The 14,410-nt window shown below is 36.1% G+C and overlaps 1 protein-coding gene across 1 annotated transcript in view; it reads right to left on the bottom strand.

Moving 5' to 3' along the window:
• Positions 1–5,716: 5,716 nt before the first annotated feature.
• LOC121432067 (tyrosine-protein phosphatase non-receptor type 13-like) overlaps positions 5,717–14,410 on the bottom strand; it is a 61,529-nt gene continuing 52,835 nt past the window's right edge. The window contains exons 39-46 of the mRNA XM_041629898.1: positions 13,338–13,462; positions 12,066–12,344; positions 11,650–11,740; positions 9,715–9,923; positions 9,079–9,213; positions 7,653–7,871; positions 6,981–7,043; positions 5,717–6,563 (exon numbers count right to left, since the gene is read on the bottom strand). Coding sequence (XP_041485832.1) covers positions 6,504–6,563; positions 6,981–7,043; positions 7,653–7,871; positions 9,079–9,213; positions 9,715–9,923; positions 11,650–11,740; positions 12,066–12,344; positions 13,338–13,462 — 1,181 coding nt within the window. The 3' untranslated portion in view covers positions 5,717–6,503. The remainder of the gene's footprint in view (positions 6,564–6,980; positions 7,044–7,652; positions 7,872–9,078; positions 9,214–9,714; positions 9,924–11,649; positions 11,741–12,065; positions 12,345–13,337; positions 13,463–14,410) is intronic.

Here is a 14,410-nt window from a genome sequence, read left to right as displayed (position 1 = left end):
CAATTTGGAATTATCAATGATTCAAAGGCAATTCTGTCAATAAGAATGAAAAATTTTCACATTTGCGGCTTGTTTGTATTCTTGTCATCAGAGGCAGATGTTAGATCTTCGCTCTGAACACTTTATTGATTTCCTTATAAGAATTGACGAAGTCCATCTCGTGGCAAAATGGAGTGAAATGGGAAAATGTTACTTGAACTTGAGCCCATCGGTTGTATGTTAATATCCTGCAATTTTACCTAGAAGTTCCAAAAATGAAAAACTAAAAAAATCATCAGTTTAGTGAAACTACTTGTTTCATTTTTTCTTGATTTTGGGCTTAGGACATGCTTATATTCATACAGTCAATTGTATGATCATTGTTTATTTGATAATCAGATTGCAGGTTGGCAGTTTGATGCAAGCGTCAAATCTAAAGCCTGGGTTACACCGGAAATGTATCAGCTGTGAATCCATCCGAATACACGTAATTCAGGCAGAATCAGAAGTATTTTGTTCTCCCTCTGTGAATGCGAACAAATTTGGGATGGATTCAGGAACATTCGTGGAAGAATTTGGCTCGTTTTAAATGTTCAAAACAAGCAGGATACCCTCCAGAATACTCCCGAATGTGGCCACAACAAATTTCATTCGGGATGTACTCGCATGACATTCGGTTGGATTAGGGGAGGCATATGGAGTATTCTGGGAAGGTTAGGACCTATTCATATCAATCAGGGAGTAACGGTCTGAGCTTGGTGCATACGGCCACATAATTCCAATTTGGGTCAACAACATTCCGGTCGTAATTCGGTTGTAATTGGAGCAATCGGGCCACATTTGGCTCGATTCTGGGCACATTTATCTCGATTCTTGCCACTATTAGGGTGGAATTCGTCTTTATTCGGGATGGTCATAATTGATTCGGGTCAATTGGGGAGTCTGCAGTGAATAGGGAGGGACCCATTTGCCTCTGTTTGGAGAGCTCCCCGAATCAGAGACAAATAGGTACCGAATCTATCGAATTCATCCAAATCGGGCCATATTTTCGGGCAGAATCAGTTCAAAATTATTCAGAATTCGGCTTTGATGTAACCCTAGCTTTAACCCTCTTGCATCATTAAGCTGGTACAAATTTGGTAAGACAATCCCGTGGCAACACTTTTGGTATACTAGTCAATGTAGCGCAAAATGAAAATTGCTGCCGAGGTGTTTCTTTTATACTAAAAAAAAAATCATCTTAACAACATTAACCTTCTATCTTTCATTAAACACATGACGACTTTCACTCTTTATCTTGAAAAGCTCAAAATTCTTAATGCTCACACATGCTCACACATACGCAGGCTGGAGTCTATGGAGTCTACATGTATGTGTTGCATCAAAATCATTCAATCTCCAACAGGTCAAGATGTTGAAATAACAAAAAGGAACACATTTTTGTTTGTTTTTCCCTTCGGATAAGATATATTTGTACCTTTTGGAAGAAATATTCACAACCCTTGTTTAAATTCATACCACATAAAAAGATTGCATACATTTGTGTACATAATCTTTCTGTTACCAGCCATATATTATACATGTGACGCACAAGAGAAAGGCACAGGACAGTTTCATATATGTACCGTGAATAAAGGCTTACATAAGTTATACAATTGAAAATCAATGTATGATGCATGCATGCCAACCTCTTGTATTAAAAAAATTACCACATTGAACAGAAGTCTAATTTCAAGTAAATTGAAGGTTAATATCTTCTTTAGAAAATGTAAGAAATGAAGTAAAAGTATCTTAAAAACATATCGTCAATTTGTCATATCGGCAATCTTAATTAATTTTGCAACATCATACTTCAAGTTGGTCTGATGAAATTGAAATAGTTGACGTGTACAAAAATGACATATTTCAAGAGCTAATGCATGGATTAGAGATCTTATAATTATACAATGATTACTATACAGAATCCAGTATGCTAGAGTCACCTAAAAAAAAAACAAATAAGTGATATTGAATTACACTGCTTCGTTCGATATCAAGTACATATCATTGGTTCAAATTGCAACCCCAAGCGACATACATGTACATGTATGAAGTCTGATGCGCACCAGCTATTACACAATGGAAGTAATTAAATTTTGTAGAGATGGATGGCTTAAAATCGCTTGTAAATAAGAGTATGAAATAAACTTTGCTTTTAATTGCATAAAGTTTCAATGGGCCTGTTATTCTAAATTTCAACAATATAAAGAATGATGGTGATGACAGTGTTACTGCTGATGGTTGAATTGATGATGCTGAATATACTGATGATAATCATGATGATGATAACTGCGATGGTGGTTATTCTTTTGATTGTGATGATGATGGTGTCAACAATTAAAAGTATAGTGGGAAAAGCAGTTTTTTCTGCATTTTTAATCAAATAAAGGTCTATGATTAATTGCTTAAAATACAAGTACTACCATACTGAAAACATCCGAACAAAATCAGAAGACAAAGCTTATACTTTCAAATCATCAACTACCTACAGACACCAACAAAATGGGTGGATGAAATTTCATACAGTACACTTTAAAAAGGCATTTTGAGTATTCACTTTCAGAAAACCCCGAAAACCACTAAATAAATATAAAATCAAGTGTGTACAGTATACGTACATGATTCAACATTTTAAGTACATGATAGGAGGTAATGGCATTTGCTGCTTTCAAAGACTTACAACACTTCAAAAATAAATGCAACCATTTACATAGAGATAGATTCAGAAAGTGAGAAAAACATATTGTACATGTAAATTGGAGCAAAATCTACTTCATTCATAAACACATTGTGCCTTACGCAATATATCTATGCAATATATCAATTGACAGTCTTGCTTTGGAATTGTAAATTTCTATTATTTTAAAATGATTTTTCAGCCAGCTGTGTCCAAATTACAAGTAGCATCGCAATGCTGGAATAAAGACATCGTAATTATATAAAACAGGCTAATTTTAATATTTAGCAACCCTCCCTACTGGCAATCACCAAATATATTCAATTTTTAGCACTCTGGTAATTTATACAAATGGCAAAGTGGTACTTCCTCGAATAAAAAATATGTACACCAAACTTACGAAAACTGAGCACAGATATCAAATATACGTAATACATATTATGCTTTACATGGAGCACTTTGAATGTTGTACAAGCATGCAGTATATAATAAATAGGTAAATACATTACACCATTGGAGCACTTCATATTTTACATTGTATAAAATTACTCATAATAAATACATGTAAATGCGATTCAAGGAGCACTTTAATTGAATGATACACTGTATAAAACTGGCAATGCAATGTTGTACTCTATAGTATCCAAGAAAAACACAACATAAATGTAAAACATTGGTAAAAAAAATCTGAGCATATAACATGAATACATACAGCAATGCAGCAGTGCAAAGCCTTAAAGCTTTATTATCAAAAATGTGTTTTGCCTATGGAAACAATATTTCACAATCCTACAAGCTCAGACTCGCAGAGTCAAGGAAATAATCATGAAATTAACATAAATTCTTCAAGTACATACATGTTTGTGCCGATACATAGACTTACATGTATTCTGCATCGGTACTCGACTTTTTTATTGATAATATTTACAAACTGTTCATCCCCTCTTCAATATCACTTGAAAAATAAGATAAAATTATCATTAAAACAATATTTTGATTATATACATACAAGATATTCAATTTTGTCAGCCATCTAAACATAACCATACAAAATCAGTATAAAAAAAGTTATATCTACATTTACAGGTGAATTTGTATTCCTTCATTGGATTAATAACAACAATTAATAAATACATTTGTATAAAAATTCAAATTTGTCCAAATCATTTTTACATTGCTAAATCAATCATATATTAAAATGCAAAGATGAATGAAATAGAATAAACACAAGGACACATGAAATACTTTCAGAAGAAATGAAATGAATCTATAATGAACTGAATAAAAAATCACACTAAAAAATTGAGTTATTCAAATCAAATACAAATGGATCTGTTTAAATTGAAAATAACTTAAACATTATCAAAGGTGACCAAATGCAGCACTGTAGTCAAGAACTGTTTTTTAAGTTGTCTTGTGATTTGTTTGCAATCCTCTGGGGCCCCCTTTCGCAAAGCCTGTTATCAAACTACTGTAATAAGCTACTGAAATTTCATTGGCCAATAGCAAAATTCTCATTGATTATAAGCATTTGTTATTGATAAGTTTTATGAATTAAAACTTCATAAATTTCTTTTAGGTAGTACTGGTGTTCATTATTTAGCACCTGATGACTCATTAAGCACTTAAAAAGATTAAAAATTCCTCTCATTATGATTTTTAATGTTTTGTTTTGTGTAAATTGGGTCACAACAATCTTATCCTATAAACAGAGCTGCCAACCTGAAAAAGAACATTTCAGTATTTTTAAAGCTGAAAATCAGTATTTTGATGATGACATCAGTATTTTCAATGAAATACCATAAGACAACACATAAAACGGAAACTTAAGAAATCAGTATTTTGCATGAAACCATCAGTATTCTTCTTATTTTTCAGTACTAAATACTGAAAATCCGTACTACTTGGCAGCTCTGTATAAATCATTCTTCTACTTCCCCTATATCATTCATAAAACAAATGAAAATAGTCTAAAATGTAGCACAGGTCTCCTTTCCGAGAAGGATGTGGTCAACTCGTTTGAAGGAAAATATTCTTAGAAGGTTCCATGACATTTGCTCCAGTGACAATTTCTCCGATGGAAAATCTGCATGTTAAAGGTATTGTTTAACTTTGTGAGCAGCCAATTTAAAAAATTTCTCAAACCAAGATGAAACATGTGTACAAGTGCCTGTATTAGAACTAATAAACCCTGAAAACAACAATTATTGAGAATGAAAAGCTAAAACTACAAGGCAAACCCCGATTTTGTAATTAGGCGTCTTATAGACACTTAACATAGTACACATAAGTGTATGGGATGAAATTAAGATGGTGTTTCTGGTCACTTTATATTTCAATTTTTGAAGCACTAAATAATCATTTTCGAACGCAATTTTTTCTGGGCTTCATTTTTGGAACATATCACAGACAAAGGTGACAAGTGTGACCTTCTAGTTCAGATTTTTTAAAAGTCAAACCAATGTTAACCAATCACTTTAAGCCAATCATAAACCCCAACTTCCAAAACTAAATAAACCCTAATCCTTATCTTTACATTATTCTGAACCATAAACTGATTACATTAAAAACTCTAACCCTATGAGATATTGAAACCAGAGCAAATGTCGCAGGATCATACGTTGTGTCACCTCTTAAAAATGCATTCATCGTTATATGCACGCCTGTCCCTGCAAAAAATATATGTGCAATAAGGCAATCAAAGACCAGTATTTTTTTATGCATCTTTTCATTTACACAGGGATGCCAACCATTACGGGACATTAATGACGTGTTCTAATGTAAATTCAGTATTTACTTTCCGATTGACTGAGCAAAACACTTTTTGTTAACTTGTTTTGTCTCGTAAGAAAACATTTGGTTCAGCTTTTTGGTTATTCACATTGTAATTTCTTATCTGATTAATATTTCGTAATGGTTGGCATCCCTGTTTATGGGCCGAGTACCAAACGAGTTCCCTAGCATAATAATTAACCCTTCATGATAACTTTCCTGTCAACTAAAAAAAGGAAGTTGCACAAAAGAAGAGAGGATCAAAACCAATGTTGCCTTGGTAGTTACCATTGATGACAGAGTTCACAATAACACTATTAAATTTTGTGCAACCAGCACCAATTCAAAAGTTACTGAATGATTACTGTAAATGGGGTAGAACCATAATCTGAAAATAGCATTATTGTTGATGTATTTCCCATTTAATAGAACTAGTACACTAGTGTGAGTCTCTGAAGATCAGTTGCTTGAGCAGCAGTCTTAGAATCCAAACATCTGGGTTCATAATCTGAGCCAATTTGCTGATTCCCCGAAGGTATTGATCCTCATCAGCACGTCTCGCAGAGAGGACCCACAGCCATAAGTCCCTTGTTGCTAACTTAAAGCATTCATTCCTTCTCAGCAGCTTAACTGAGTTGGATTGGACATCAACTCCGCCCTAGCTGAGAGAGACTGCAGAGTCGACGTTAATCATTTTCAAGATAAATCCTCATAACCAGGCCCCTTGGAGCAAACTCAAATCCATGAGTCCTCTGTTGCTCACTAAAAATCATCTACTTTCTCTCAGCGGCTAGGTTAATTAAGCCATCAAATCAAACTCTTCTAGCTAAGAGAGAATACGGAGATCGAGGCACTCATCTGGGCACTTGACAAGCACAAACTTGTAGGATGATATTCCAACGGCAGTCTGTACTAATCGGGAAGAAGTACAGTAGAACCACCAATCATTTTACATTCCTTTGTCCAGCAACTTGCCATAAGAACACTGCATCATCATCAAGATTCATCATTGATCATCTCTCCCTTTCTCCGTTGGTCATGTGGTCACACTTTTCAGAGCCTCAAGAGCAGCTTTGTAACAGAACGTGTACTGGTCCTGTAAAAAACAAAGACATTGCAAAATTTTGTCAATTAAGTTTAAGTTTTGCTCTTGACGATCAAAACTGTTTCAAACATTCAGTCTTTATAACTTGAAAAATGGACAGATTCAGATTCATTCATTTATCGGTCCATATTTAAGATCATAGAAATTGGCCCTCCGCAGGTAGTACATACAGAAAGATGTGATAGTTATCTCTCTATTAAAGGACAGAGAAGGGAGAAACAGATGGTATGAAATATAACTAAAAAGTAATCAAAAGTAACATGTAACAAGAGAGAGGAAGAAAGAAACCGTGCAGAGAATAGAGCAAAATAAATGGGGAGTGGGGAGAAAGGTAGAAATCAAAATTGTGCAAAAACTCAAATTTTTCTTTTTCAAAAGAGAAATATACATGTATATAATTCAAGTTACCTTTGTTTGAATCATGCCCTGTCTCTGTTTCCGTAGACCCTTGACAATATTTAGTACCTTGAACTGTATAACAAAAAAAAAAAACGGATTAAGAAGTAAATAGCATGTTTAAATGGTTACCCGCACCACAATACCACAGGTGACAAATGCTCCTTCTTCATTTTTTAATAATAGTAATAATAATGATATTCAGATTTTATACAGCGCAATACATCGGGACGACATGTCTAAACGCTTTAGAGATACATTATTACCCCGGTCATCAGATTCAATCAGTCATTCCTGCACACAATGTGTGCACATCCTCCACTCCCTGGGGAGTATTCCAGTCAGTCGCCGGTGAGGCGCACACAGTACTGGACAAGCTACAATGACTTTCACATCCTACCGGGTACCCATTTAGCACCTGGGTCGAGAGTGGCAAAGTGTGGATTAACGCCGTGCCAAAGGACGCCAGACCGCGGTGGGATTCAAACACACGACCCTCTGTGTACAAGGCGAGAGTCAGAACCACTACACCACGGCTCCTCCACACAGAAGTAGAGTAATGTCTATTGTTGTGATAGGCATCTTGGTTCAGAATATTCTATAATTCATTTACTAATACTAAGTGCATAACTTTCTAATTAAAACATGACCAAAAAGGAAACGTCATGAAGACACTCCTCTCACCTCCTCATCGTGTTCTATGAGCCCCAGGATGACGTCGATGGTGATGAGGGTACCGGTCCTTCCGATGCCCGCACTGCAGTGGACGACGATGGGGAGGCGGTCGTCGTGGATACGCCTCATGTGGCAGGCATAGCGGAGGAGAGGGAGAGAGGTGGACGGCACGCTGTGGTCTGGCCAGGTCGCAAAGTTCATCTGGGTCACGTGGTGGACTTCACTAGTCTGGAAGAAAGTTGAAATAAGGCAACAGAATTTATAGGTTTAATAATCACAAAAATATGCTTGAAAGAATTGTAGAACAACATAATTGAGGGCAGTGGAAGCTGTCTGAAGGGAATTCTCCTCAGAAGGTCAAGTCCAGTCTGGACTCTGGGAACTATCCTTCCACAAAGTTTTACTGGGCCCCATCTTACAAAACTATGGAAAGCCAGCTACACCAACATCTATAATGCATACAACTGTTTTATAAATATAATGTATATTCTGACACGTATCACCTTGACCAGTCAATGAACTCCTTAGTCTCATGGAAGGAATGTGAACATTTTGTATCCAAAGAACTATGCCATTTATGGATGTCCATAGTTGAGATTAAGGAGGGGCCCGCGTCCTGAGCATTCAGATCAATGCAGTGATGCATTTCAGACCGCCAGCAATCAAGAATTTCAGTGTGGAATTTAGTCACACTGAAATCTTGTGACACACCCCTTGGTGTTAAATGCCCTTTGTCCATCCACCATTTACTGCCGTGTATTCGGGATCGGTATTATTTTAGAAGGGAAGCTTAAATGAACATCGATGATGAACTCTGAAAAAAAGTCATTTGCAGTTCAAATCTTAAGCACTTATTCAAAGTTTGAGTATAGTTGAAAAGATATTAATGAAGAATCAAAACACAGCAGGTATAGGATACAAATATTCAGAAGCATTATATAGTTGATGTCTAAACTTTAAAGTCTTGAAGTCAGTCAGTCTATCTGCATGAGTGCGGGACTTGTACAGTATGTACAGTTCGTCTGTATCTCTGTAGTCTCTCTCTAATAATCAAGAAGACTTATTTATATCATCAGTTTTGGGGGTGTAACAATTTAAGGTGGGAGTGATCTAAACTACTTCTGATTGGTCTAAAGGTAACGGTCTATCAAACTTTCTCTGGTAAAAGGGGTGTGGTGATGCTCTGCGCGAACTGAATGGGGCTGGAAGTGTGAGTCATACTCCTTATAACTTTTATTCCCTGAAGTTAGATGACATCACTGAGGGTTGGACTTTTATGGTCAGGGTTTAAAAGTTAAATGGTATTGGGGGTTTTGGAATTCTAAGATGACATTGGGGGAGTTTGTAAACAAGTGAAGATGAATGACTGAAAGGTTTACAGGAAGTTAAACTAAATACTACATAACATTACGTATGTGCAAGCTTATGACTTTACCTCTGTGTCGATCATAAGTAATCTCCTGATGCTGAAGTTCTCAAGGTTTTGATAATTCTCAAGCCTCACTTCAATCCGGTCGTAAACCATCAGGGGCGTGTTGGCCGACTCTGGCCAGTAGCGATGACACTTCACCTGTATTAAACACAGAGGAATGAAAATATGTCATGCAGACCCGATAATCAAAAGCAAAACCAGACTATGGACTTGAAATAAAGTAGTAAATACCCTTTACTTTGAAGTGCAATTCCATGAAGAGTGTATGTCTGGCCCCCACAGATGGGGAACCTCAGTGAAATGATTTGTATCTGTTTTCAAGATCATGTGGTAATTTCTAATACTCACATTATCAAAGTTTCAGTAGTTTGTGGTGTGATGTAAAAAAGGAGCAAAATGAGGGTTTCTCTGATCAACAAGGTTGATTATTTTACAGCATTGCTGTTTTATCACCAGCGCAACAAATCGGTAGAATCATCAACGTCACAACCATCATCATAAAATTAATTCATGCCAACAGAAACTTCAGCATGCAACTGCAGACTCAGAGTGATCAAAAGAATGTTTTGAGAACAAGTTAAATACAGACACAGCCGCAATTCAATCCTGTCCTGCACTATAAAGACTCCATCGTCTTACCTTCCCGCTCTCGACGTCCATTGTTACCATGGCGATGACATCTGCCCTCTGCTCCCAGACCATCAGCCAGAAATCCTGGGTGGTATTAGGGAGGGGTCCCTGGCAGGCGATGTATTCGTAGGTATCCTTGCCAACCTGTGTCTTGATGTGGCTGGCGTTGATGTAGTCCGACGGACCGCTATCCTCCAGGATCACTCTCGTCTTGTCATCTAGAGCAAAAAAGGAGGATGTATTAGCTAGAAAAACACATAAAGCCTAGGTATACTGACTCTATGAAAGGCTTGTATCCTTATATTTACCCACACTGTGCTGCACTCAACCCAGGTGAGGTGAACTGTGAATGGGTATTCAGCAGGACTAATTCCTTGAATGCACCAAGTGCTGTAAACAGCTTGCTCAAGCTTGAGCCGGTGTAATAATAATAGTGTACCTCTGGATAGATTATTGCTATTTAAATGGGTCTATATAAATGCTTGTTGTTATAATCACTTATTCAGCTGGGATTAAATTCATACTCCGGCCTAAACTTGTGATTTAACTTTGGATAGCCAATTGGGAGACTAAACTCCAATAGAAAGCAATAATGAAATAGTTTTGCCATGATCAATAATTATATAATATTGGATGGCCTTGAGGTTAATACAAGGAAATATTGGACGAGCTTTGCATAAATATTGGACGAGTCGAAGACGAGTCCAATATTTTGCAAAGCGAGTCCTATATTTCCTTGTATTTACCGAAAAATGGGACATCCAGTATTATGATTATTATTCATACAGAGAATTTTAGTAAATAATTTTTAACTTACCCTCCCGCCCTGAGACTCTGACTCTGCTGTATGATGGGGGGACCTAAAGCTACGCACTTTGTTTTCAAACAATAAAAACTGTCCCAATTTTAATATTTCAACAAATTACATTTCACTAATTTGTGGCAAACATTCTAAAGATCATTAACCAAGTAGATAATATCACAAAACTCACTAATACGAAAATCCCGTCGTGTTTTTCGAAAACCTCTTAATTTCGCCGCCCGATGTAGAAGGGGTCCTAAAGCTACGCACTCGATTTATCATGCAAAAAATAGTATTTCCTGTGCCTCAATTTCTAAAATATATTCAAATTATTATAGGATAAAATGAAATTAAAGCGAATATAACTCCAAACTTCCTAACAGTTGTTGGTTTTCTCTGCATTTAGAGATTTACTGCAGCCTCTGTGGAAAAAATTTAATAGGAATTGTTCATCACTCTGCAGTCACAGTTCCACACACAGTGCGCATTTGCCATTGAAAACTGCATGCGCGCGCGATGAGTGGTGCGTACACTTCGGGAATTCCCCTTCTAGTCGTCCAATATTTTCAATATTGTGTCACCTCGGAAAAAATATTAGGCGAGTTCAACAAACTTTTTAAGTGTGTCGAGTGCACCAAAAAAATAACACTTGTATTTGGGCTCTAAAATTGTCTGTATGGATAATAATATAGAATAAACACAATATACATAAAAAAACATGAAATAAAACAAAATTTGAGATTTTTAGCTTCCCATAATTTTAGAACAGCGTAAGACTTCATTCTGAAGTCGAGTTTAACTTAGACCATGGTCTAACTCTGTGCTAAAATTATGGGGAGCTAAAAACTCAAAAATTCTGCTTATACTGTATATTTCATGTATTTCCTATTTTGTTTTCATAATGAAGAAAATATTTCAGTTATAATTCTGAGACGGTTATAAATGATTTGATTGTCATAAGAGTTAATGAATTGAACATGCACTAATGGAGATTTGTGCCCCAATTGGGTTTCCATAGTAAAACCACAACTTTAAACCATGGTTTAATTTAAACCCGAATTCAGAATACAGACCCATATGTTAAAAGTTTAAACTGGACTTCAGACTGAAATAGAAACTTTACAAACAAAATATGAACTTACATGGTAGGACATTTCTGAAGCGATTCTTGTCCTTGTTTTGTGCCTTCTTTGCTTCTTCACAGTTGTCTATAGCCTTCACCTGACGGAGTGTCTGTAACATCAATACATGTAGATATTGCATAGAATTTGAGTGATTTACATAAATGAATGCATTATCCACACCAAATTCAAAGATACTCTCAAATAATCAGAGAGCTCATATAGAATATCTCTCCTCAAATCAGTCAAATCAGTAATTTTTAGATGTAATTCAAAGATTCCAAAACCTCACTGCATACAGTGATTCTTGGGTAGATTATAATGACAAATTTAAAACGTAATTAAAACTCATGCTTGAAACTACATGGATCTTTGAAAATACATGTTTCTATCTGTGTCTGAATGGGGCATAAATCCTCCCTGTGAGAACTACCCACCTTGAACTCCTCGGCCGGATCCTGCTTGTCAATCTGCTTCTGGATCTTCGCAATGCTGCTCCTCAGACTCCTACCCGAATAGCGCCCTCCCTCGATTGTTGTGACGATAGGCATGCTTTCAAGCTGGGCATCCGTGATGTCTTCTAGGATTTTCGTACTGGGTGTCCCTCGCATGGCCCCGTTGGCCCGTTCGCCGATGTCGTCATCATCAAGCGGTAGACTGTTGTCGGTACCCCAGGAAAGCGAATCATTGTCGCTCTCCTGTTTGCTACTTCGCTTCTGAAGAGAACAGAAATAAAACAGCAAGAACATAAATGTAAGAAGATGCATACCTGTAAAAAATTATAATGTACAAAATTTGAGATCTGTCTTGTCATTTCTAAACACAGATTACAGGAATTTAATTCGAATATGGTAGCAGTTCATCTATGGATAGACTATTAAAACATAAATTTAAGACATGAATCTAAAATAAAACAGGTTCAATTTATCAGCTCATTTAACTGTCCAGTTGCGCATTCTTTCTGCGCACTCTTTCTGCAACGGGCCCCTGGGGCCCGTTGCAGAAAGAGTTGCAATCAATCACAACTCTAAAAATCATGCGCAACTTGATTTTCAACCAATCAACAGCGCGCATTTGGTACTTGCGTTTGATTTTTTGACTTGCGTTTAAACGCAACTCTTTCTGCAACGGGCCCCTGGGTTAGGAATGATAACTACAAATAGCTATCTTCATCATATAGAATATAAGCTAAAGGGAAGAGCACAGTAAAACATAAGAAACATACAATGTAAACAAAGCTTTGACATCCCCCCTCCATAATTCTAGCACAGAGTTTGGCCATTGCCATTGAGAATACAGGCCCATGTTATCTCTTCTTCTGTTGTTTTTAAAGTGCCATATTACAGAAATAAATTCCAGTTGTGGAAATATACTCAAAAACAGTTTAATAAAGTGTTTGTACAGGTATCAATAACTCTTATGTTGCAAATGGTTCTGGTTGCTGAGAAATTTACAAAACAAGCATGGAATTCTGCCAGATGTAGGTCTTTTTCCAAGCAATGATACTACACTGTCCCACATGTACTTATCTGTGTTGGCAATCTTGAGTGCGATTTCATGACTTAAGTTAGGTTCATGTTAATGTACCAGAATTAGATCTGCAATAATATAGTTAAAATCAACCATCTATTTTAACTTTTTTGAATACTTCCTAATGGAATTCTTATTTTCCGCAACTACATTGCTCAAGCTTTAAACTTGTTACGAACCTGCAAGGCTCTCCCTAATCTCTGAGCCGCCAGAAGACTATCGGACTTCTTTCCTGCACCTTCTGGGCTCTCAAGGTCATTGGGAAGGTCAGCTGTGGAGTCTATATCGCTATCCGTGTCTTGTTCTATAGTGGTAGTATTGTAGATATATATATGCATGCAGATATAGAAGTGATTATAATGTCATAAACAGCAGTATATGTATATTTCTATATACTATATTCTATCTTTAACATGTATTGAACTTCGTGCCTTACACTCTTTATTATTAAACTAATTTAATTTCTTGATTTTCTATAATTGCATAGGGACATTCATTGAAATGTGTTATGGGTTATAAAAGGAATATTATCATTATATCTTGAAATGCGTTATAAGAGAACTAAATATTATTACTCTATATCGAAATGAGCTAAATATAAGATCATGGTACATGTATCCCTACAGTACCAGCAAAAGATTTATATTCATTTGCAGTGACTGTTAAAGTTCCTAGAAGAACTGTGTCAGTAACATTACCTAAGTCAAATCCTTTAAAGACCACTTAAATCTGTTTGATTGGGGCAAAATTTGACTAAGAAGCTGTAAATCAAACTTGTATTTATATATTCTGGTAGGAACATGTGTTTCAACTTATGGAAGATTATTCGTCTTAAAGTAGCTCATCTTTAGCAGAGCCTACTACATGTATGTACTGTACAATCCAAAGTGAGATTCTGATGGACGAGTTGCAAAGGTACGTCTCTTTGGCAAAAGAATAAATGAATGTTCAAATCAGATTGTTCTCACGGTTATAAGAATTCATTATCAATCTGTTTATTAAAGGAATAGGCAACTGTTTTATCTAAACATGATCTAAAAGTGATCCATAAGTTTTGGGATGGGTGAAAGAATTTACTGTGGGGCATTTTTATGATATTTAGAGAGATGACCCTTGAAAAAATATTACACTGTAAGGAATTGCTCTTCAATCATTCTCAAATTCAAATAATGATGCCCCCACAAAAAATAACTAGAAAAAAACAAGAAAAAAAAACAGATGACAATAATTTGGGTAGAAGCCCATTTAAACA

Source organism: Lytechinus variegatus, chromosome 18 (assembly GCF_018143015.1).
Source record: "Lytechinus variegatus isolate NC3 chromosome 18, Lvar_3.0, whole genome shotgun sequence".
Taxonomy (NCBI): Eukaryota; Metazoa; Echinodermata; class Echinoidea; order Temnopleuroida; family Toxopneustidae; genus Lytechinus; species Lytechinus variegatus.
Note: the sequence above shows the minus strand (reverse complement) of the source record. Positions and strands in the feature narration are given on the sequence as shown.